The sequence below is a fragment of the Coregonus clupeaformis genome, chromosome 10 (assembly GCF_020615455.1).
Source record: "Coregonus clupeaformis isolate EN_2021a chromosome 10, ASM2061545v1, whole genome shotgun sequence".
Lineage (NCBI taxonomy): Eukaryota > Metazoa > Chordata > Actinopteri > Salmoniformes > Salmonidae > Coregonus > Coregonus clupeaformis.
Genome location: NC_059201.1, coordinates 31,075,491 through 31,098,955, shown reverse-complemented (window position 1 = coordinate 31,098,955; position 23,465 = coordinate 31,075,491). Strand labels below are relative to the sequence as shown.

At 45.5% G+C, this 23,465-nt stretch overlaps 1 protein-coding gene across 3 annotated transcripts in view; it reads right to left on the bottom strand.

Moving 5' to 3' along the window:
* Positions 1-23,465, bottom strand: part of LOC121574998 (protein NDRG3-like) — a 55,879-nt gene that overhangs the window by 19,976 nt on the left and 12,438 nt on the right. For 2 of the 3 annotated variants that reach the window (XM_041887748.2, XM_041887749.2), the window contains exons 2-3: positions 19,889-19,972; positions 16,571-16,603 (exon numbers count right to left, since the gene is read on the bottom strand). In XM_041887748.2, coding sequence (XP_041743682.1) covers positions 16,571-16,603; positions 19,889-19,945 — 90 coding nt within the window. In that variant the 5' untranslated portion in view covers positions 19,946-19,972. Of the gene's footprint in view, positions 1-7,344; positions 7,740-16,570; positions 16,604-19,888; positions 19,973-23,465 lie in introns of those variants that run through there. The other variant, XM_041887750.2, reaches the window with a different exon arrangement.

Genomic DNA, 23,465 nt, shown 5'->3' with positions numbered 1-23,465 from the left:
TTGCAATCTGTATGGGACGGCTGTCAATCCTTTGGTCCTTAAATGAAACTGGTATACTTTTTTATTTATCACAATTTTCTTTAACCAATTATGTTCTTTAATGCAGGGCCGACAGACAAGTTCCTTACTTTTTCCCCCTTCCACTTTCCTCTTCCATTTTTGCGGTAATGCTGCAATTATTTGGTTGTAATTTTGGGTAGAGCAGACATTTCCATATGTTTTTGTTAGCTGCATGTGCGACATAACTCCACCAATCCTACCTATGATATCATTTACGAAGATTATACATTTTTAAAACATTTTTTCAAAAAATACTGGCTTTTTATCAATTAGTATATTTCAGTTTAACCACAATATTTATTGCATTATTTGTTCTGTCGTTTCTGGAGGATTAAATTGAAATTGCAACCAACTTTCTATGGCTTGTTTTAGAAATAGTGATATTTGGGAGATTATTTCCTTTTCAAATAACTGAAAGTGAGAGGTTGTAATCTGAATAAAGGGAAAAAGGCCATTCTTGAACATGGGGTGAGACAATTTTACTAATTTGCTAGAGAACCAGTTCGGATTTAAGTATAACTTTTGTATGACTGAAGCTTTTAGTGATAGGTCTAATGCTTTAATATTTAATAATTTCTGTCCTCCGAATTCATATTCATTATATAAATAGGCCCGTTTAATTTTGTCTGGCTTGCTGTTCCAAATAAAATGGAAGATTTTTTTCTCATATAATTTAAAAAACTGTTCGCTAGGCGTAGGCAAGACCATAAGCAAATAGGTAAACTGGGATAATACTAAAGAGTTAATCAGGGTGATATTTCACAAATAGACAGGTATTTACTTTTCCATGGTAGCAAGATTTTATCTATTTTTGCTAACTTTCTATTAAAATGTATTTATTTCATTTGGATATGTATTCCAAGTATATCCACATCACCATCAGACCATTGCATTGGTAAACTACATGGTAATGTAAAAATTGTATTTTTTAGTGATCCAATATGTAATATAGTACATTTATCATAATTTGGTTGTAATCCTGAGACGTTAGAAAATGTATCTAGATCCTCTATTTTTTTCTCGATTTAAAAGAAAACATGAATCATCAGCGTACAATGACACCTTTGTTTTTAAGCCCTGGATTTCTAATCCCTTGATATTATTGTTGGATCTGATTTTAATAGCTAACATTTCGATGGCCATAATAAATAGATATGCAGATAGTGGACAACCTTGTTTTACTTCTCTTGACAGTTTAAAACTTTCTGAGAAATATACATTATTTACTATTTTACACCTAGGGTTACTATACATGATTTTAACCCATTTTATAAGAGATTCTCCAAAACTGAAATGCTCCAGGCATTTATATATAAACTCCAGTCGTACTTTATCAAATGCCTTATCAAAGTCTTCTATGAATAGTAGATTCCCAGATTTTTCATAGTGTTCTATTGTTTCCAGTACTTGCCTTATATTATCTCCAATGTATCGTCCATGTAAAAAACCTGTCTGATTAGAATGAATAATGTCCGACAATACCTTTTTAATTCTATGCGCTATACATTTTGCTAGAATTTTTGCATCACAACACTGAAGTGTAAGGGGCCTCTAATTTTTTTAATGGACTGGATCTTTATATTTCCCACTTGTATCCTGTTTCAGTAATAATGAAATCAGACCTTCTTCTTGAGTGTCTGATAATCTACCATTTACATAGGAGTGGTTAAAACATGCTAATAACGGTCCTCTGAGTATATCAAAAAAGGTTTGGTATACCTCGACTGGTATGCCATCCAACCCTGGAGTTTTCCAGGACTTAAAGTATTTAATTGCATTCAGAAGTTCCTCCTCTGTAATTTCACCTTCACATGAGTCTTTCTGTATGGCTGTTAATTTTACATTATCAATAGAAAGAAAATCCCTACAATTAGCCAAAGTTAGAGGAGATGGAGGTGACTGAAACGAAAACATAGTCTGTGCATTAGGTTGTCAGTGTAAATGAGTCTGGGTGAGTGGGGCAAATTAGGCCCAAAAAGATGAGGCAGCAATAAACAACCATCTTACTGAACTTCATCGATATCGTGACTTGAAACGTGATTTGAAGTGATGCAATACACCAAGGAAATAACAGCGTCATTCCCTGGCGTGCCTCCAAATGTTCTACAGACCTATTCTGTACCTCTCTAGACTCGTGACAGCAGTATCTGCTGACGTCACACACCACACCACGGCGCAAGGTCAGCATGACTTGGGACTACGTATCTGAGTGTGAGTGTGTGTTTAACAGCATGAGGGAGTGCTGGGCCTAGTCTCAGGGCCCACTGGTCATCAATAATAAAGAAAGAGAGAGAGGGAGAGAGAGAGAGAGAGAGAGAGAGAGAGAGAGAGAGAGAGAGAGAGAGAGAGAGAGAGGGGGGAGCCTCCTCTGCTCAGAATCAGGGCTGGGAACACTGCAGCAGGCACCATTTTAGAAATGAGAATGGTGGCTATCAAACTTCCTCTGGAGATGGTGAAGGTTAAACCTTCCTGTCAAGGACAAGGCAGCAGTATCGCTGTCTGAGATCTCAATCAGACATACCAGCCATTTTCTATGCTTTAAAATGCACTAATATGAGGTTATAGTCAGATTAAGACTTAATTGAAATGACAGAGACAAGTACATACATTGATAATTAGCCAGACACCCACAGAGTGGAGACACAGACAGCAGAACAGAAACATGGACACACATGCAACATAGAGATCAATGGAAAAATACTTTTTCAGGTTACTGCCTTTACTGTTGTCTGTTGTTCATATCAATGTACTATAAAAAAATAAGAGAAACGTTTAGAAGGATGAAGGCAGCGCAACCTGTTGTCATTAAAAATGAAACACTCCCTTCTGTGTTGCTGCAGAAGGAGGGTGTTTAGGGTTTGGGAGGAGGACAGCAACAAGGAGTCATCTACCTCAGATCCAGTCATCTAGCTCAGATCCAGTCATCTACCTCAGATCCAGTCATCTACCCCAGATCCAGTCATCTACCTAAGATCCAGTTACCTACCTCAGATCCAGTCATCTACACTATATATACAAAGGTATGTGGACACCCCTTCAAATTAGTGGATTTCGCTATTTCAGCCACAGCCATTGCTGACAGGTGTATAAAATCGAGCACACCGCCATACAATCTCCATAGACAAACATTGGCAGTAGAATGGCCTTACTGAAGAGCTCAGGGACTTTCAACTTGGCACCTTTCGAACAAGTCAGTTCGTCAAATTTCTGCCCTGCTAGAGCTGCCCCGGTAAACTATAAGTACTGTTATTGTGAAGTGGAAACGTCTAGGAGCAAAAATGGCTCAGCTGCAAAGTGGTAGGCCACATAAGTTCACAGAATGGGACTGGCGAGTGCTGAAGTGTGTAGCGTGTAAACATTGTCTGTCCTCTGTTGCAACACTCACTACCGAGTTCCAAACTGCCTCTGGAAACAACGTCAGCATAAGAACTGTTCGTCAGGAGCTTCATGAAATGGGTTTCCATGGCCGAGCAACCGCACACAAGCCTATGCTCACCATGCACAATGCCAAGCGTCGGTTGGAGTGGTGTAAAGCTCACCGCCATTGGACTCTGGAGTAGTGGAAACGCGTTCTCTGGAGTGATGAATCACGCTTCACCACCTGGCAGTCCGACGGAAGAATTTTGGGTTTGGCGGATGCCAGGAGAACGCGACCTGCCCCAATGCATAGTGCCAACTGTAAAGTTTGGTGGAGGAGGAATAATGGTCTGGGGCTGTTCTTCATGGTTTGGGCTAGGCCCCTTAGTTCCAGTGAAGGGAAATCTTAATGCTACAGCATACAATGACATTCTAGACGATTCTGTGCTATCAACTTTGTGGCAACAGTTTGGGGAAGGCCCTTTCCTGTTTCAGCATGACAATGCCCCCGTACACAAAGCGAGGTCCATATAGAAATTGTTTTTCAAGATCGGTGTGGAAGAACTTGACTGGCCTGCACAGAGCCCTGACCTCAACCCCATCGAACACCTTTGGGATAAATTGGAACGCCGACTGCGAGCCAGGCCTAATCGCCCAACATCAGTGCCTGACCTCATTAATGCCTTTGTGGCTGAATGGAAGCAAGTCCCAGCAGCAATGTTCCAACATCTATGGGACAGCCTTTCCAGAAGAGAGGAGGATGTTATAGCAGCAAAGGGGGGACCAACTCCATATTAATGCCCATGATTTTGGAATGAGATATTTGACAAGCAGGTGTCCACATACTTTTGGTCATGTAGTGTACATCAGATCCTTGTCTTTGGGTAGTATTGATCTATCTAGGAGTAAGACATGCTCACACTCTGTTTCGCTTCTTCCCTTCACCTCTATCCCTTTACACACACACACATGCACACACACACACGCACGCATAAACGCACACACACACACACACTCTGCAGTTGAGCCTCAGACGCAATCAGACCTGGGGTGGGGCTGCTGGCCTGGACAGGGAGGGGGAAGAGTAGTGAGCACTGCAATGGCTGCTGCAACCCTTTAACCCTTTACAACAGTGAAACTAGGCTTCTGCAATGGGGGCTTAGACAAACTTCATAGAATGTGGAGGAGAATGTTAATGTGGGGTTTAGGTTTGTGTATCGTCAGAGATGGCTGATAATGATCTATAACAGATGGAGGGCTAAGCAGAGAGGTGCCTGCAGAGACACCCAGAGGAATCTGCTGATGGATGGAAACACAGAGAGGAAAGAATGAGGAGAGGGAGAGGAGGAGGAGGAGGAGGAGGAGGAGGAGGAGGAGGAGGAGAGGATAGAGAGGGTGAGGTGAGAGGAGGAGGAGGAGGAGGAGGAGGAGGAGGAGGAGGAGGAGGAGGAGAGAGGAGGAGGAGGAGGAGGAGGAGGAGAGGATAGAGAGGGTGAGGAAAGAGAGGAGGAGGGGAGAGGATAGAGAGGGTGAGGAGAGAGAGGAGGAGGAGGAGGAGGAGGAGGAGGGAGGAGGAGGAGGAGGAGGAGGAGGGGAGAGGAGAGGAGGAGGAGGAGGAGGGAGAGGATAGAGAGGGTGAGGAGAGAGAGGAGGAGGAGGAGGAGGAGGAGGAGGAGGAGGGGAGGAGGAGGAGGGAGGAGGAGGAGGAGAGGATAGAGAGGGTGAGGAAAGAGAGGAGGAGGGGAGAGGATAGAGAGGGTGAGGAGAGAGAGGAGGAGGAGGAGGAGGGGAGAGGATAGAGAGGGTGAGGAAAGAGAGAGGAGGAGGGGAGAGGATAGAGAGGGTGAGGAGAGAGAGGAGGAGGAGGAGGAGGAGGAGGAGGAGGAGGAGGAGGAGGAGGAGGAGGGAGAGAGGATAGAGAGGGTGAGGAGAGAGAGGAGGAGGAGGAGGAGGAGGGGAGAGGATAGAGAGGGTGAGGTGAGAGAGGAGGAGGAGGAGGAGGAGGAGGTGGGGAGAGGATAGAGAGGGTGAGGAAAGAGAGGAGGAGGGGAGAGGATAGAGAGGGTGAGGAGAGAGAGGAGGAGGAGGAGGAGAAGGAGGTGGGGAGAGGATAGAGAGGGTGAGGAAAGCGAGGAGGAGGGGAGAGGATAGAGAGGGTGAGGAGAGAGAGGAGGAGGAGGAGGAGGAGGAGGAGGAGGAGGAGGAGGAGAGGATAGAGGGTGAGGAAAGAGAGGAGGAGGGGGAGAGGATAGAGAGGGTGAGAGAGAGAGGAGAGGAGGAGGAGGAGGAGGGGAGAGGATAGAGAGGGTGAGGAAAGAGAGGAGGAGGAGAGAGGATAGAGAGGGTGAGGAGAGAGGAGGAGGAGGAGGAGGAGGAGGAGGAGGAGGAGGGAGGAGGAGGAGGAGGAGGAGGAGGAGGAGGAGGAGGAGGGGAGAGGATAGAGAGGGTGAGGAAAGAGAGGAGGAGGAGGAGGGGAGGATAGAGAGGGTGAGGAGAGGAGGAGGAGGAGGAGGAGGAGGAGGAGGAGGAGGAGGAGGAGGAGGAGGAGAGGAGGAGGAGGAGGAGGAGGAGGGGGAGAGGATAGAGAGGGTGAGGAAAGAGAGGAGGAGGGGAGAGGATAGAGAGGGTGAGGAGAGAGAGGAGGAGGAGGAGGAGGAGGGGAGAGGATAGAGAGGGTGAGGAGAGAGAGGAGGAGGGGAGAGGATAGAGAGGGTGAGGAGAGAGAGGAGGAGGAGGAGGAGGGGAGAGGATAGAGAGGGTGAGGAGAGAGAGGAGGAAAAGCTGATGGCGATAGACAGGAAGAGGGAAAGAGAGAGAGAGAGAGAGAGAGAGAGAGAGAGAGGTGAAAGGAGAGGGAAAGAGAAAAGGCAGTGTAATGTGTCATGCCTCCCCTCTTCCTGCCAAGGGTGTGTGTCTGTGTGTCTCAATTGAACACTTATGGGAGATTCTGGAGCGACGCCTGAGACAGCGTTTTCCACCACCATCAACAAAACACCAAATGATGGCATTTCTCATGGAAGAATGGTGTCACATCCCTCCAATAGAGTCCCAGACACTTGTAGAATCTATGTCAAGGCGCATTGAAGCTGTTCCGGTGGATCGTGGTGGCCCAACGCCCTATTAAGACACTTTATGTTGGTGTTTCCTTTATTTTGGCCAGAGAGAGTACATTCAAGACCAGAGAGAGCCTGTCTATGTCATGGGGTTGAAAACAGCATTTAGCCTGTAAAGGCGCTTGTGGGATATCTTTCAGACTGTACATCTGTTGTTGCTATGTGGTGAAAGATCAGTTCCTTTTCACTGTCAGACTGTTGCAGTTCATACGGATACATACACAGGGATCACAAGGCCTGTCTAGCTGGTCTCTGTCCCCACTGATCTGTACAGAGAAAATAGCTATTTTCTTTTCACGATCTGGCAAACGCAGACACAAAAATGCAGTATGTGCAGAGACGAGCACACACACACAGACAGACACATACCCATATTCTCCCGTATGCTCAGACTCCTAAACACTTATGCACATTCATATTTCATGCCATCACATTGACATGCACCTACAATGCACAATAACATATTCATGCCATCTATGTTGACAACACACATGCACAAATACACATACTCTCACACACACTCACTCACACTCACACACAAACATGCACTCCCCCACACACAAATTACGCACAGTCTCGACAGTAAGTGCACTCAAACACACAAATCCAGTGTCCACCCACACAAACGCCTCTCTGCATACTGAAACGGCTCAGCTGCTTAGCCGTCTGTCTGAAGAGGCAGTTAGGCAGGCAGGTATGCTGCCAACCAGCCAGGGAGACCAGCCCAGCCTCTCCCAGAGAGCCATGGTCTCTCTACCCAGACCCAGCCCTGTCAAACTAAACCCAGCGAGGTGTGTCAGTCAGACGCACTCACCACTGCATTCCCAGAGCATGCGATCTGGTCCAGGTCCAGAATGGCTGACATGTTTCCCAGGCAGGAGAGGACTGTTTGCTGCTGGGAGCTTTAAAGATCTCCACAATGAGGGCGGGAGAGAGGGAGGGAGGCAGCGCAGGAGGAAGAGTGAGAGAGAGAGAGAGAGAGAGAGAGAGAGAGAGAGAGAGAGAGAGAGAGAGAGAGAGAGAGAGAGAGCGCAAGAGTGTAATGGGGAGATAGAGAGACTAACTGCACCAGCTAGACCAGCAAGAGGGAAAGGAGATAGTGAGAGACAGAAAGGGTGAATATTTGTAATGAGAGTGGGAGGGATGGAAAAGATGCAGAGCGAGAGGACGGGAGATAGAGGGAGAGACAGAGTGAGTGAGACTGCAGTTTGCACTTGGTAAGCACAGCGCGTCCGTGCTTCCAGGGCTGTGTACCAGTTATTTTAATTGGATTTCAGCAGGTCAGGTGGGCAGAAAGGGGGCGAGCTAGAGGAGAACAGAGGAGAGGGATGGGGGATGGATGGATGGATGGAGAGAGAGAGTGAGAGAGAGAGAGAGAGAGAGAGAGAGAGAGAGAGAGAGAGAGAGAGAGAGAGAGAGAGAGAGAGAGAGAGAGAGAGAGAGAGAGAGAGAGAGAGAGAGAGAGAGAGCGTGAGAGAGAGAGAGAGAGAGAGAGAGAGAGAGAGAGAGAGAGAGAGAGAGAGAGAGAGAGAGATATAGAGAGAGAGAGAGAGAGAGAGAGAGAGAGAGAGAGAGAAAGGCGAGAGGGGGGTATTAGGTGGAGGCAGGCAGGCATCCCAGGAGACAAGCAGCACTCTGACAACACAGAGAGAGAGAGAGTGGTGCTGTAGAAGGGATGCTGACTTTGACTATTGACCGCTTCCTTCCAGTGCATTCTGCATCAGCTCAGCAGCAGCAGCACTCTGAAATCACTGTCTGATCCTGATGAATTATCAGAGCATCATCTTGAGATGTCAATTCATGGGCTAGAATTGGATTAAACACTGTACCTGTCATCAATGAGCAACCAGGCTAATCATATGAAGATAAAATAATATATTTGTGTTGCAGAGTGAAAACTCAAATAGCAGTGGCAGTGAAACATCAAATTGCTGAGGCTATTTTGGGCTCTGAGGGAAGAAGGTCTGCATTGAATATCAATATGATCTCAGGCTTCTAATGCACCAATATGATTTTGTAACAGCAGATTTTCCAGTAAGTAAGGCATTGAGTAATGATTTTGCTCATTAATGACTGTGCAATGAACCAGCTGTGACCCCATGGTCATCCAAAGAACCTTCACCATGATGGGCTGCAAAAGATACATTTGTATCCTAAAGAGATTGACAAACGTCTATATTACACTGTAATAACAATCCACATTCCTCTATATCACTTATATGAGTGAGTGTGTGTACGCATGCATTCACTGGAATCAGTATGTGTGAGAGATTGGTGCATACAGCGATACACAGATATTTCTCTGTAAACGTCTCTCCTTCTCTATTGAACCTGATAACCTATTGATTCTTCATATATTTTATCTCATCTCTATGCGAGTTTCCCACTAGCAATTACCAGTTGGAGGGGCGTTCAAGTGGATTTTTCCCAATCGTATGCTGGTATTTACAAATTTACGAGATGTTATGAATGCAGCATAACAGATTGATATTGCTGGCCAAGTGGGCTGAGTTTACCCGTGGAGACCAACAGGTACATACTGTAGAATATATCGAGTGGGCGGAGCAGCAAACTCAGTGTGTGTTCTATTGGTCCTACAGTGTGAACTCCACCGACAGTGATAGGCGAGCTGGGTGGAGCACTGCTACTCCAGCTGCCCTGTCTTCCTCTGACTATGTTTTCCCTCATAGTCCAAGAGCATCTGGTCGTGGTGGTGGCAGAGGGCTACTCATTTCTCCTAACTGGAGAGTTTCTCTTCTCTCCCTCTCTCAACTGTCCATCTGCTCATTTGAATTCCATGCTGTCATTGTCACTTGTCCATTCAAGCTTGTTGTCATTTATCGCCCACCAGGTGCCCTTGGAGAGTTCCTCAATAAGCTTGACACCTTGATAAGCTCATTTCCTGATGAGGGCTCACCGCTCTTCATACTTGGCGACTTCAACCTCCCAACGTCTGCCTTCGATTAATTTCTTTCCAACTCTCTCTTTCTTCACCTTGCCTCTTTTGACCTTACCTTTTCCCAATCCCCTCCAACTCACAAGGCAGGAAATACGCTTGACCTCATTTTTACTAGAGGCTGCTCACCTACTAATCTCACTGCAAACCCCCCCCCTTTTCTGACTCCTTCCACCTACCCTAGCCACTCAACCCCTACCCAGATGATCATGCACTGTCGCAATCTTCGCTCTCTCTCTCCCACTACTCTTTTCTCTTCTATCCTATCATCTCGCCCTTCTGCTAAATCCGTCTCCCTCCTGTCTCCTAATTCTGCTTCTTCGACCCTACTCTCCTCCCTTTCCACATTCTATGACTCGCACTGTCCCCTTTCCTCCAGGCCGAGCTGGCTGAGTGACTCATTGTGAGCTTACAAAACAGGGCTTTGGGCAGCTGAGCAAAAATGAAGGAAAACTATACTTCCGCAGGACCTATCATCCTTTCACTCCCGCCTCTCTACCTTCTCTTCCTCTGTATTCACTGCTTTCTATCACTCTACATTTCAAGCTTCTGCCTCTAACCCTAGGAAACTATTTTCCACCTTCTCCTCCCTCCTTAATCCCCCTCCCTCCTCACTCTCTGCAGATGACTTTGTCAACCACTTTGAAAAGAAGGTTGACGACATCCGCTCCTCATTCACTCAGCCTATTGAATCCACTGGTCTCACTCACACAGAAGTACCCTACGCCTTGACCTCTTTCTCCCCTCTCTCTCCAGATGAAATCCTGCGACTAGTGAGTTCTGGCCGCCTGACAACCTGCCTGCTTGACTCCCATTCCTCACTTCCCTCATCAACTCATCCCTGACTAATGGCTGCGTCCCCTCTGACTTAAAAATGGCCCAAGTCGTTCCACTCCTCAAGAAACCAACACTCGACTCATCTGACGTCAAAAACTATAGACCTGTATCGCTTCTTTCTTTTCTTTCCAAAACACTTGAGCGTGCTGTCTCTGATCAACTTTCTTATTATCTCTCTCAGGACGATCTTCTTGAACCTAACCACTCAGGCTTCAAGACGGGTCACTCAACCAAGACTGCTCTACTCTGTGTCACAGAGGTTCTCCGCACTGCCAAAGCTGACTCTCTCTCCTCTGTTCTCATCCTCCTAGATCTATCCGCTGTCTTCGACACCGTGAACCATCAGATCCTTCTCTCCACCCTCTCAGGGCTGGACATCTCAGGCTCTGCACACTCTTGGATTGCATCCTACCTGGCAGGCCGCTCCTATCAGGTGACGTGGAGAGGATCTGTGTCTGCACCACATACTCTCACTACTGGTGTCCCCCAGGGCTCGGTTCTAGGCCCTCTCCTCTTCTCTCTATAGACCATGTCACTCGGCTCTGTCATATCCTATCATTACTATGCGGATGACACTCAACTACTTTTCTCCTTCCCCCCTTCTGACACCCAGGTGGCGACATGCATCTCTGCGTGTCTGGCAGATATCTCAGCTTGGATGTCGGCCCACCACGTCAAGCACAACCTCGACAAGACGGAGCTGCTCTTCCTCCCAGGGAAGGCCTGCCCGCTCAAAGACCTCTCATCACGGTTGACAACTCCACAGTGTCGCCCTCCCAGAGTGTAAAGAACCTTGGCGTGACCCTGGACAACACTTTGGCTTTCTCTGCAAACATTAAAGCAGTGACTCAATCCTGCAGGTTCATGCTCTACAACATCCATAGAGTACAACCCTACCTCACAAAGGAAGTGGCACAGGTCCTAAACCAGGCTCTTGTCATCTCCCGTCTGGACTACTGCAACTCGCTGTTGGCAGGGCTCACCGCTTGTGCCATCAAACCCCTGCAACTTATCCAGAACGCTACAGCCCGCCTGGTTTTCAACCTTCCCAAGTTCTCCCATGTCATCCCGCTCCTCCGCACATTCCACTGGCTTCCAGTTGAAGCTTGCATCCACTACAAGAGCATGACGCTTGCCTACGGAACAGCAAGAGGAACTGCCCCTCCCAACCTTCAGGCTATGCTCAAACCCTACACCACCTGTGGTCTCTTAGCCCTCCCACCCCTACGGGAGGGCAGCTCCCGCTCAGCCCAGTCCAAGCTCTTCTCTATCCTGGTACCCCAATGGTGGAACCAGCTTCCCCCTGAAGCTAGGACAGCAGAGTCCCTGCCCATCTTCCAATAGCACCTGAAACCCTACCTCTTCAAAGATTATCTTCAATAATCCCCCTCCTCACCTAAACCCCCCTCCTAAAAAAAGAAATGTTCCTGAACCAACACTTGCACTTGACTCAATCCCCCCTCTAGCGCTGACTTTGCTGATAGTTACTTTATTGAGGAAAAGTGTACTTACTATGCCTGTGATAAGTGGTTGTCCCACCTAGCTATCTTAAAATGAATGCACTAACTGTAAGTCGCTCTGGATAAGAGCGTCTGCTAAATGACTGAAATGTAAATGTCAAATGGAGCGTACTACCTAGTGTTTCTACATTAATTATTCCCACTACTGCCCCACAGGGGGTGCCACATACACACACATGCAGAGGTATGGATACAGAGACACATTCACACTGTACAAGCACCTGTTGTCCGGTCTAATGATGATGCATGCATCTCTGGTAAAAATCACCCCACCCGGATTATCAATAATCTGTTCACAAGTGACTGCTATCTCCGCACACAGGCACACAGCAGCTATGCGCACATATTTTTACTGATAAATCACCACCACTTTAATTCAGGTATACATTTCTCATTAGTCTGTTTTGGTTCAATTCCACAGTGTCACCTCAGAACGCAATCATAGAGACTCGTCATGACTGTTTCTAAGTCTCTCAGCCAAAGGCAGGCCAGTGACAGTGACACAGTCAAGCTGTAGTGACAGTGACACAGCCAAGCTGTCACCTCTCCGTCCCTGTGAGTCATACAGACACTATTGTCTCAGCACCAACCACCCCCTCCAAGGAGATGGAGGACAGAGGAGAAAGTGGAGGACAGGGATAGCGTCTTAAAGAGGACACTGATGTACTTCTTCTCATTGCACTGTTTTCCCCACTTCTCCTTTGGAGCTACATTAACCAATATCTTAACCACATTATTCTTCAATAACATAGACAAGTTTTCTGCATTGTACAGAAACATCTTAGACACGAAAGTCCAGCTCCTCTGCTCTGCACCATCAGTCAGGCTTAGAGCGCCCTCTCCTGGGCTAAACGAGATCAGCAGAACACAGGGGGCCAATGACTTGCAATCCCAGTTTGACTTCATTTGAAGCCATTTGCTTCACCCACTGAAGGGGAAGAGAGAGGAGAGAGCATTCCTGGAGAAGGCCAAGATCAAGCTGGGAAGAGGTTGTCAGGTTCTTTAAATTCATACACTATCATGTTAATTCAACTAGCTTATAAAGTGAGCTCCAAAAGTATTGGGCAGTTTTTTTGGCTCTGTACTCCAGCACTTTGAATTTAAACGGATACAATGACTATGAGGTTAAAGTGCAGACTGTCAGCTTTAATTTGAGGGTATTTTCATTCATACAGCACTTTTTGTGCATAGTCCCCCCATTTTAGGGGACCAAAGGTATTGGGACAAATTAACTTATATGTGTATTAAAGTAGTCAAAAGCTTAGTATTTGGTCCCATATTCCTAGCACACAATGATTACATCAAGCTTTGCTGTTTGTTTTAGTTGTGTTTCAGATTTTGTGCCCAATAGAAATGAATGGTAAATCATGAATTGTGTCATTTTGGAGTCACTTTTATTGTAAATAAGAATAGAATAGAACACTTCTACATTAATGTGAATGCTACCATGATTACAGATAACCTCTCAACATTACAATAACAGGGCAGGTTAGCATTTTTGGGGGTATGATATTTATGCATCTGTAACTTTCTCACTATGTACAAAAAGTGCTGTAATTTCTAAACGGTTCACCCGATATGGATGAAAATACCCTAAAATTAAAGCTGACAGTCTGCACTTTAACCTCACAGCCATTGTATCATTTCAAATCCAAAGTGCTGGAGTACAGTGCCAAAACAACAGCAAAAAATTGTCAGTGTCCCAATACTTTTGAAGCTCACTGTACATAGAACAATATATCTGAAATGGATTACACCATTGTCTCTGCTAGATCTAAGGAGGACTGAATTGTGATGTTGAACAGAGCTAAGCACCCTGTTACTCCCCCCTTAGTGTCATTGCAGCTCCCAGAGCAGGTCTCCTGACACTGCACTCATTTAGCATCACATTTTGAAAGCATAGCCATGTCTAGCTCCATTATTTTGTTCAGAATTCCTGCAAGAGTTTAAATGTATAACAATGTGCGAAGGGAGGGAGGGTGACACACATCTAGTGGCTACCTCCGTGTGATGTAAGAGAAAAATTTTTTATTTAACCTTTATTTAACCAGGTAAGCCAGTTGAGAACAAGTTCTCATTTACAACTGCAACCTGGCCAAGATAAAGCAAAGCAGTGCGATAAAAACAACAACACAGAGTTACATATGGGGTAAAACAAAACAGAAAGTCAAAATTACAACAGAAAATATATATACAGTGTGTGCAAATGTAGCAAGTTATGGAGGTAAGGCAATAAATAGGCTATAGTGCAAAATAATTACAATTAGTATTAACACTGGAATGATACAGTGGGGAAAAAAAGTATTTAGTCAGCCACCAATTGTGCAAGTTCTCCCACTTAAAAAGATGAGAGAGGCCTGTAATTTTCATCATATGTACACGTCAACTATGACAGACAAATGAGAAAAAGAAATTCCAGAAAATCACATTGTAGGATTTTTTATGAATTTATTTGCAAATTATGGTGGAAAATAAGTATTTGGTCAATAACAAAAGTTTCTCAATACTTTGTTATATACCCTTTGTTGGCAATGACACAGGTCAAACGTTTTCTGTAAGTCTTCACAAGGTTTTCACACACTGTTGCTGGTATTTTGGCCCATTCCTCCATGCAGATCTCCTCTAGAGCAGTGATGTTTTGGGGCTGTCGCTGGGCAACACGGATTTTCAACTCCCCTCCAAAGATTTTCTATGGGGTTGAGATCTGGAGACTCGGCTAGGCCACTCCAGGACCTTGAAATGCTTCTTACGAAGCCACTCCTTCGTTGCCCGGGCGGTGTGTTTGGGATCATTGTCATGCTGAAAGACCCAGCCACGTTTCATCTTCAATGCCCTTGCTGATGGAAGGAGGTTTTCACTCAAAATCTCACGATACATGGCCCCATTCATTCTTTCCTTTACACGGATCAGTCGTCCTGGTCCCTTTGCAGAAAAACAGCCCCAAAGCATGATGTTTCCCACACCCATGCTTCATAGTAGGTATGGTGTTCTTTGGATGCAACTCAGCATTCTTTGTACTCCAAACACGACGAGTTGAGTTTTTACCAAAAAGTTCTATTTTGGTTTCATCTGACCATATGACATTCTCCCAATCCTCTTCTGGATCAACCAAATGCACTCTAGCAAACTTCAGATGGGCCTGGACATGTACTGGCTTAAGCAGGGGGACACAGCAGGATTTGAGTCCCTGGCGGCGCAGTGTGTTACTGATGGTAGGCTTTGTTACTTTGGTCCCAGCTCTCTGCAGGTCATTCACTAGGTCCCCCCGTGTGGTTCTGGGATTTTTGCTCACCGTTCTTGTGATCATTTTGACCCCACGGGGTGAGATCTTGCATGGAGCCCCAGATCGAGGGAGATTATCAGTGGTGTTGTATGTCTTCCATTTCCTAATAATTGCTCCCACAGTTGATTTCTTCAAACCAAGCTGCTTACCTATTGCAGATTCAGTCTTCCCAGCCTGGTGCAGGTCTACAATTTTGTTTCTGGTGTCCTTTGACAGCTCTTTGGTCTTGGCCATAGTGGAGTTTGGAGTGTGACTGTTTGAGGTTGTGGACAGGTGTATTTTATACTGATAACAAGTTCAAACAGGTGCCATTAATACAGGTAACGAGTGGAGGACAGAGGAGCCTCTTAAAGAAGAAGTTACAGGTCTGTGAGAGCCAGAAATCTTGCTTGTTTGTAGGTGACCAAATACTTATTTTCCACCATAATTTGCAAATAAATTCATTAAAAATCCTACAATGTGATTTTCTGGATTTTTTTTCCTCAATTTGTCTGTCATAGTTGACATGTACCTATGATGAAAATTACAGGCATCTCTCATCTTTTTAAGTGGGAGAACTTGCACAATTGGTGGCTGACTAAATACTTTTTTTCCCCACTGTAGATGTGCAAGAGATGATGTGCAAATAGAGATACTGGGGTGCAAATGAGCAAAATAAATAACAATATGGGGATGAGGTAGTTGGGTGGGCTAATTTCAGATGGGCTGTGTACAGGTGCAGTGATCGGTAAGGTGCTCTGACAACTGATGCTTAAAGTTAGTGAGGGAGATAAGAGTCTCCAGCTTCAGAGATCATCATCAGGTTGGGACTGCATCATCCCTGTGGTGACTGATACCCTATGCCTCACCCTCGGGCCCTGTCGCCCCTTCCCATCCACATCCACACACACCGTCTCTGGGTGATGACGTCACAGCAGTGCTGCAGTGGAATGACTAATGGAAGCTTCTGTAATAATTATACAAATCCTGGTGGATTTACTGGCTATACAAACACTGCTGGTACAATGTCCCGATGGATGTGGCAAAGGTTAAGGGAATATGTCTGAAAGTGTGTGTGTTTGTGTGTCTGACAATGCCTATATGTGTGTCTGAGTGTATGCATGAAGGGGGGGATGGGTGAACAGACAGGACCACATGGAGGAAAAGAGCATACACCAGCCCTGCTCCACTGAGCATGCTTACTATCCTACCTGCTGTAGCTATATTTAGCCCAGGATGTGATGCAGGGAACAGGCATGACTGCATGGAGGCTGGGAAAGCCAGGGTTAGTTAACCCTTTACAGCCCCTGGGAGAGGCAGCATCTACCTGACTGTTGAAGGGCAACCCTCATACTTATGTATTTTGTACTGTGCACAGACCACTGTCAGCAGATACAAAAATAATTAAGATATATTTCTGACTGTAGCCTATGTATGTAGGCTAATAATAACTGGAGACACTCACCTGGCAGTCAAAGTCCTGGAAATTTCGTGAATTCTGAGAGAAAAGAGGAAAGAAAGGTATATGTTATTGAGGTGTTGGATGGTAGAAATAGAACAAAAATATAAACGCAACATATAAAGTGTTGGTCCCATGTTTCATGAGCTGAAATAGAATATCCCAGAAACTTTCCATATGCACAAAAAACGTATTTCTCTCAAATGTTGTGCACAAATTTGTTTACATCCCTGTTAGTGAGCATTTCTCCTTTGAAAAGATAATCCATCCACCTGACAGGTATGACACATCAAAAAGCTGATAAAACAGCATGATCATTACATAGATGCACCTTGAGCTGGGGACAATAAAAGGCCACTCTAAAATGTGCAGTTTTGTCACACAACACAATGTCACAGATGTGTCAAGTTTTGAGGGAGTGTGCAATTGGCATGCTGACTGCAGGAATGTCCACCAGAGCTGTTGCAAGAAAATTTAATGTTAAGTTCTCTACCATAAGCCACCTCCAAAATCGTTTTAGAGAATTTGGCAACATGTCTAACTGGCCTCACAACCGCAGACCACGTGTATGGTGTTGTGTTGGCGAGCGGTTTGCTGATGTCAACGTTGTGAACAGAGTGCTCCATGGTGGCGGTGGGGTTATGGTATGGGCAGGCATAAGCTACGGACAATGAACACAATTGCATTTTAGCGATGGCAATTTAAATGCACAGAGATACTGTGACGAGATCCTGAGGCCTATTGTCGTGCCATTCATCCGCAGCCATCACCTCATGTTTCAGCATGATCATTTACAGCCCCATGTCGCAAGGATCTGTACACAATTCCTGGAAGCTGAAAATATCCCAGTTCTTCCATGGCCTGCATACTCATTAGACATGTCACCCATTGAGCATGTTTGGGATGCTCTGGATCGACATGTACGACAGCTTGTTCCAGTTCCCGCCAATATCCATCAACTTCGCACAGCCATTGAAGAGGAGTGGGATAACATTCCACAGGCCACAATCAACAGCCATCAACTTTATGCGAAAGAGATGCTGACTGGTTTTCTGATCCATGCCCCTTCATTTTTTTAAAGTACATGTGACCAACAGAGGCATATCTGTATTCCCAGTCATGTGAAATCCATAGATTAGATCCTAATGAATTTATTTCAATTGACTGATTTCCTTATATGAACTGTAACTCAGTAAAATTGTTGATTGTTGCATTTATTTATTTTTATTTTTCCTTTATTTAACTAGGCAAGTCAGTTAAGAACAAATTATTATTTACAATAACGGCCTACACCGGCCAAACCCGGATGATGCTGGGCCAATTGTGCGCCGCCCTATGGGACTCCCAATCACAGCCGGTTGTGATACAGCCTGGAATCGAACCAGGGCGTCTGTAGTGACGCCTCAAGCACTGAGATGCAGTGCCTTAGACCACTGCGCCACTATTTTTGTTCAGTATAGAAAAAACCACTATGGGTGTTTCAATATACATGCGCTGCCTAATTGACATACTCTAAATATGCTATCCTATTTATCACCTGTCTGCCTCTCCTGTCAACTCATTACTGTCTGTCTGTCCTCACATCTATCCTGCAGGCTCCTGTGAGTATGTCTGTCAGTTGGGTTCTTAATGAGGTGGCCTGGCCACTAGGTGGAGATAGAGGTCAACCATAAACCCATTCATTCAGATGAGCTCATGACGCTGCCTTCCTTCCACCTGTCTGTCCACAGCCAGCCCACTTCACCAGCACCACTGTCAGGTGATGAATGGCCTGTTCAGCCCATGATGTATGACGCAACACCCTCTGCCTCAGCCTATACATCAACTCATGTCCTGTGATGCAGAGAAAGCCTAACAGTGGGTTTTGACCAGAGGCGTGGCCTCCTCTTGACAACGCTTGGCTCCAAGGCTTCACTTTTCCTGAAATTTGCATAAAGTAGAGCAGAGCTGAACTTTTTCTACCGCTCCGCTAACAGGGTTCTCGTCGCTCACCTTCCCACAATGCCCTGCACATTTATCCACGCGCCCTCGTTGAAAATGAATGTGGGCGGAACTTCTCCTGCCAAATTCATTTTTTGGTGAAAACCTTCTGTAACTGTCTGTAATATTACAATTACATTACATTTTAGTCATTTAGCAGACGCTCTTATCCAGAGCGACTTACAGTAATATCACCCTGGAACTGTCTGGAACAGAATAGTCCCCTCTGGGTATAAAACGAGTCAATTTACACAGATGGGCTGACTTCCTTCTCCATGCCCCACCCCAAGGCAGGCTGGGAGCTCATCCCCTCCTCGATGCTGCAGTGGAGACGGAGGTCCTTGAGGAACGGTGGGATGAAAGCTTTGATCTACTGGAGGTTTTTTTCTTCTCTCATCTGAATCTTTCAAGCAAAAAAGAGATGAGTTTCTGCTAGGTTCCCCTTTGATATTCCCCTCTTTCCTCCCCTCCCTCTTGCTTTCAAGCTTCATCTGCCTACTCTCTCTCTCTCCATCTCTCTGTGTCTCTCTCTGTATCCTCTGTATCTCTCTCTTGAGCCTAACTCCATCCCTTGCTTTTTCTTCTATTGACTCCTATTCCTCTATTTTTCTCTAGTCTTTTCTCTTCCCTCACTACAGTGAAGCAGAGATTATAAATAATTCACTTTGATGAACAGAGTTCTGGAGTGGGGAGGGAAGCACTGTTCACGATGGAGACAAACAGTGAATAAGTCTCTGTGTGTAATTCACACTGAGTCTACAAAACATTAAGAACACCTTGTATTTCAATGACATAGACTGACCAGGTGAATCCAGGTGAAAGCTATGATCCCTTATTGATGTCACTTGTTAAATCCACTTCAATCAGTGTAGATGAAGGGGAGGAGACAAGTTAAAGAAGGATTTTTAAGCCTTGAGACAATTGAGACATGGACTGTGTATGTGTTCCATTCAGAGGGTGAATGGGCAAGACACAATATTTAAGTGCCTTTGAACGGGGTATGGTAGTAGGTGCCAGACGCACCAGTTTGTGTCAAGAACTGCAATACTGCTGAATTTTTCACACTCAACAGTTTCCCATGTGCATCAAGAATGGTCCAACACCCAAAGGACATCCAGCCAACTTGACACAAGTGTGGGAAGCACTGGAGTCAACATGGGCCAGCATCCCTGTGGAACGCTTTCAACACCTTGTAGAGTCCATGCCCCGAGGAATGCAACTCAATATTAGGAAGGTATTCCTAATGTTTGGTATACTCAGTGTATAGGCAACATTTTGTGTGTGGTGTACATCTGTCTGTGTATGTGTGACTCTCCCTCGCAGGTGGTCATCTCATACTCTCACCTTATTGGTCAGCAGGGGCTTGATCTCAGTCAGCTGCACGTCCTGTAGCTCATCCATCTTCCTGTCTGGTCACTCTACTCCACACTGAGAGAAAGACAGAGAGAGAGAGAGAGAGAGAGAGAGAGAGAAGAAGACAACAAATGATCCATGTGAGCCACACATGGTATACATAGCACATAACATACCTTCTGAAATTAGAGCTACACAATTATAGCACATACCATCATACAAATACTTTATTATTTGCGTATTCACACACACACACACAGAACATAACAGAGATCTGAGAGACCACTGCTGCGTCGATAAGTTCATGTCAGCTTCACACTATTAGTTAATATGGGAGCGGTTAGTAACAGCACATCAGGCTGATTGATCTATTTGTATTGGATGAGAGAGGCAGGCAGCTGTGTGTCGTGCTGTGGCCATGGCCCTCCTGGCCCTGTCATTCCTCCCCTGAGACTCACACACAGACCTGAGCTGTATCGCCATGACACGCATGTGATGATGATGCATGAGGATGAAGCTGAAGGGTTGAAGGATTGAAGGGCATTCTCCCCCTCTGTGTGCTCTGTGAAAGGTTATTCCAGCCTTACATAGCCTACACCTAAGGACCAGGCAGCAGGCAGGCAAGGGGGCAGGCAGGCTGGCAGGCAGGGACACCACACAAATCCCTCCTCATTTGTTTTCCGTTTGAGGCAAATAATTACACAGAGAGAGACTACACCCCCGCCAGCACCTCCCCCTTTGACCTCAGCCCTGCTTGCTCAATGTGAGGACAGTAAACGGTGTTCTGTTACCTGGCTCTCTGAGAGAAGATCATGTTACAGAAGGGATAACAGGGGATAGAATCTAAAGAGACAGGCCTAGGTCAATGCTTCTAACAACATGTAGAATAAAATAAAACTTATCCCATTTTGTAATTGTCTCTCACTTACATGTATTGGTAAGTTAATACTCATATATTAACAACCTCAACAATTAATAGAAAATCGATCTAAAAAGTAACAGTACAAATACGGTGAAGGCTGGTCTTCAATAGAAAAGGCCATGGCTATTGGACTCACAACAGCCAATGGGAGTTCCAGTACTATAATAACTTCCTGTGTCAGGGCCCACCTCTCTCTAACAACCTTGAGCTGAGCATATAACCTTCAGGGTAGGCTGGTGATGTGCTTGGATAGTCTGGAACTCAACCAACCAGAACATCTCCACTCCACAGATGACTTCATCCCAGTTTAAGTCAGCAGGAACCATTAGGGTGTTCTCAGACCTGCTATGGTGGCTCACCCATGTGCATAGCCTCCGTCTGAAATATAATATAGCCCTGTGGCAAAACATCACTACCTTCCTGGAACAGACTGGACATTCCATCAAAACCCTAGCCTATGCCTGCACATCAATCATCAGAAGTAGTTAGTATGATGAAAACATGCCCAGCAATCCTGCTGACAAATCCGGTTCAAAGGAACTAAATAATATTTAGACAAGGAGCGAGAAAAAAGAAAAACAAATATTCTGCATGCTTGAGCAGATTCAGCGTATTGGCCGTATCAATCCAACACTTCCTCGGGCTGACACAGAAAGTGGGCAGGTAGCCTGCTAATCGGCTAACACAGCCACCAGAGGGAAGGGTCAGGGTAGGCTTATACCTAAATGACAGACAGACAGTTCCTAAAAGCTATCTTACAATAGGAAGTTGTATTGTATTGTACTGTATTGTATTGTACTGTTTTGTACTGTATTGTACTGTACTGTACTTTATTGTATTTTATTGTACTATATTGTATTGTAGTGTATGATTATACTGTACATTTCCTATGGCCCGACCCTGTTCCAACTATAAGAACACCAGGTCCTGTCTAGATACCTTAGTCTCCAACAGACTCACATTCCACTGTACGGTGTGTGCTGTGGTTGCCATAGACACAAAGCCAGTGATGTTTATTCTAAGATAGGACAAACCCTTGGGACAAATGAGAGACAAAGAGACAAAGGGAACATAGAGAGGCTGTAATGGGACGTACAGATTGGGGCAGTGCAGGTCTGGAGAGAGAAGTTTTACCAATGATAACTTCTTCCCTGAGGCCACACAGTGCCATGTAGGACAATTCAAATACAGTCATTCAGATACACATTATTCAGACAATGAGAGTTCAATGAGTTAGCCTAGGCCAGGGATTCCCAAACTCGGTCCTGGCCCCCGTCCCCCCCTGGGTGCACATTTTGTTTTTTTGCCCTAGCACTACAAAGCTGTTTTAAATAATCAAAGCTTAATGATGAGTTGGTTATTTGAATCAGCTGTGTAGTGTTAGGGCAAAAAACAAAACGTGCACCAAGGAGGGGGGGGGGGGGAACCCTGGCCTAGAGGAGTCACATTTGGTTAAATGCCTCTGACATCAGACGATGCTCAGAACACGCTATGTGCGTGGATGAATATAGAGTATGGGGAAGGGAAAATACTGGAAACAGCTGACACAGTACAATGAGGTACATACCTGTGACCTAACTGTCTGGAAAGTCTGACTGGTGGTGGATTATGGATATTCTGAATACAGTACGTCTCTTAACTGTCTTGTTTACAAAGACCAATACACACACTTATACACACACATGCACAAGCACACACACAGGTCCTCTGGTCAATTTAGCGCTCAGCAGGTTGCTCCTGCAGTGCCTCCTCTTATCAGTGTTAAAAATCACGCCACACTGCACCACAGTGACTGAGGACCGAGCACTAGGAAAAACATCACTGAAGATCATGTCTGAGGTAAACCACGAGTCACAAAAGTGAAGAAAGCTCAGTCTTCACCACAGAATTAAACAGACAAAATAGTCCTATTTTTAAATGTCTGACTGTGTATTCTTATTTTCCCAGTCTTCCATCCTATGTGAAACTACACTGGTCTAACGGACAACCCACCAACGATGCCCTGCCCTCTGACGTGAGCTGGCTGGAGGTCATAGTATGAGAGAGGTGTTATTAGCTTTAGCCTAGTGCTGAGACACACACACATGCACACACACACACACACACACACACACACACACACACACACACACACACACACACACACACACACACACACACACACACACACACACACACACACACAAGGGAGTGCTGTAGCTGCCTTGTCAGCAGCCGGTGCTGAACGATCGATTGAGAGGACACATTCACACTCCTCCCCCTGCCTCATCCCTCTCTCCATCCATCTATCTATCTCCATCTCACATTGGAGAGCAGTGCACACTGGGAGGGGCTCCTATTATGGATTACAGTCGCCTGAGAGTCGTGATGCTGACCCTGAGGTAGCCCTCCTTAAATGGCAAATGTTGCCATGGTGACCTTATTTCTACCTACCTAGATGTCGCCGTGGAAACCCTAGGTCTAAGGTAACCTATAGACGTCGCCATGGTGACCCTGACTTGACCTACCAAATGCCACCATGGTGCCTTGAGTTAACCTACCTGTATGTTGTCATGGTGACACTGATTTCACTTACCTTAACGTCACCTATGACGGGCTGATGGATCTGCTGTGAGAGCAGGGCCCTGACAACAAGCTGAAATAAAG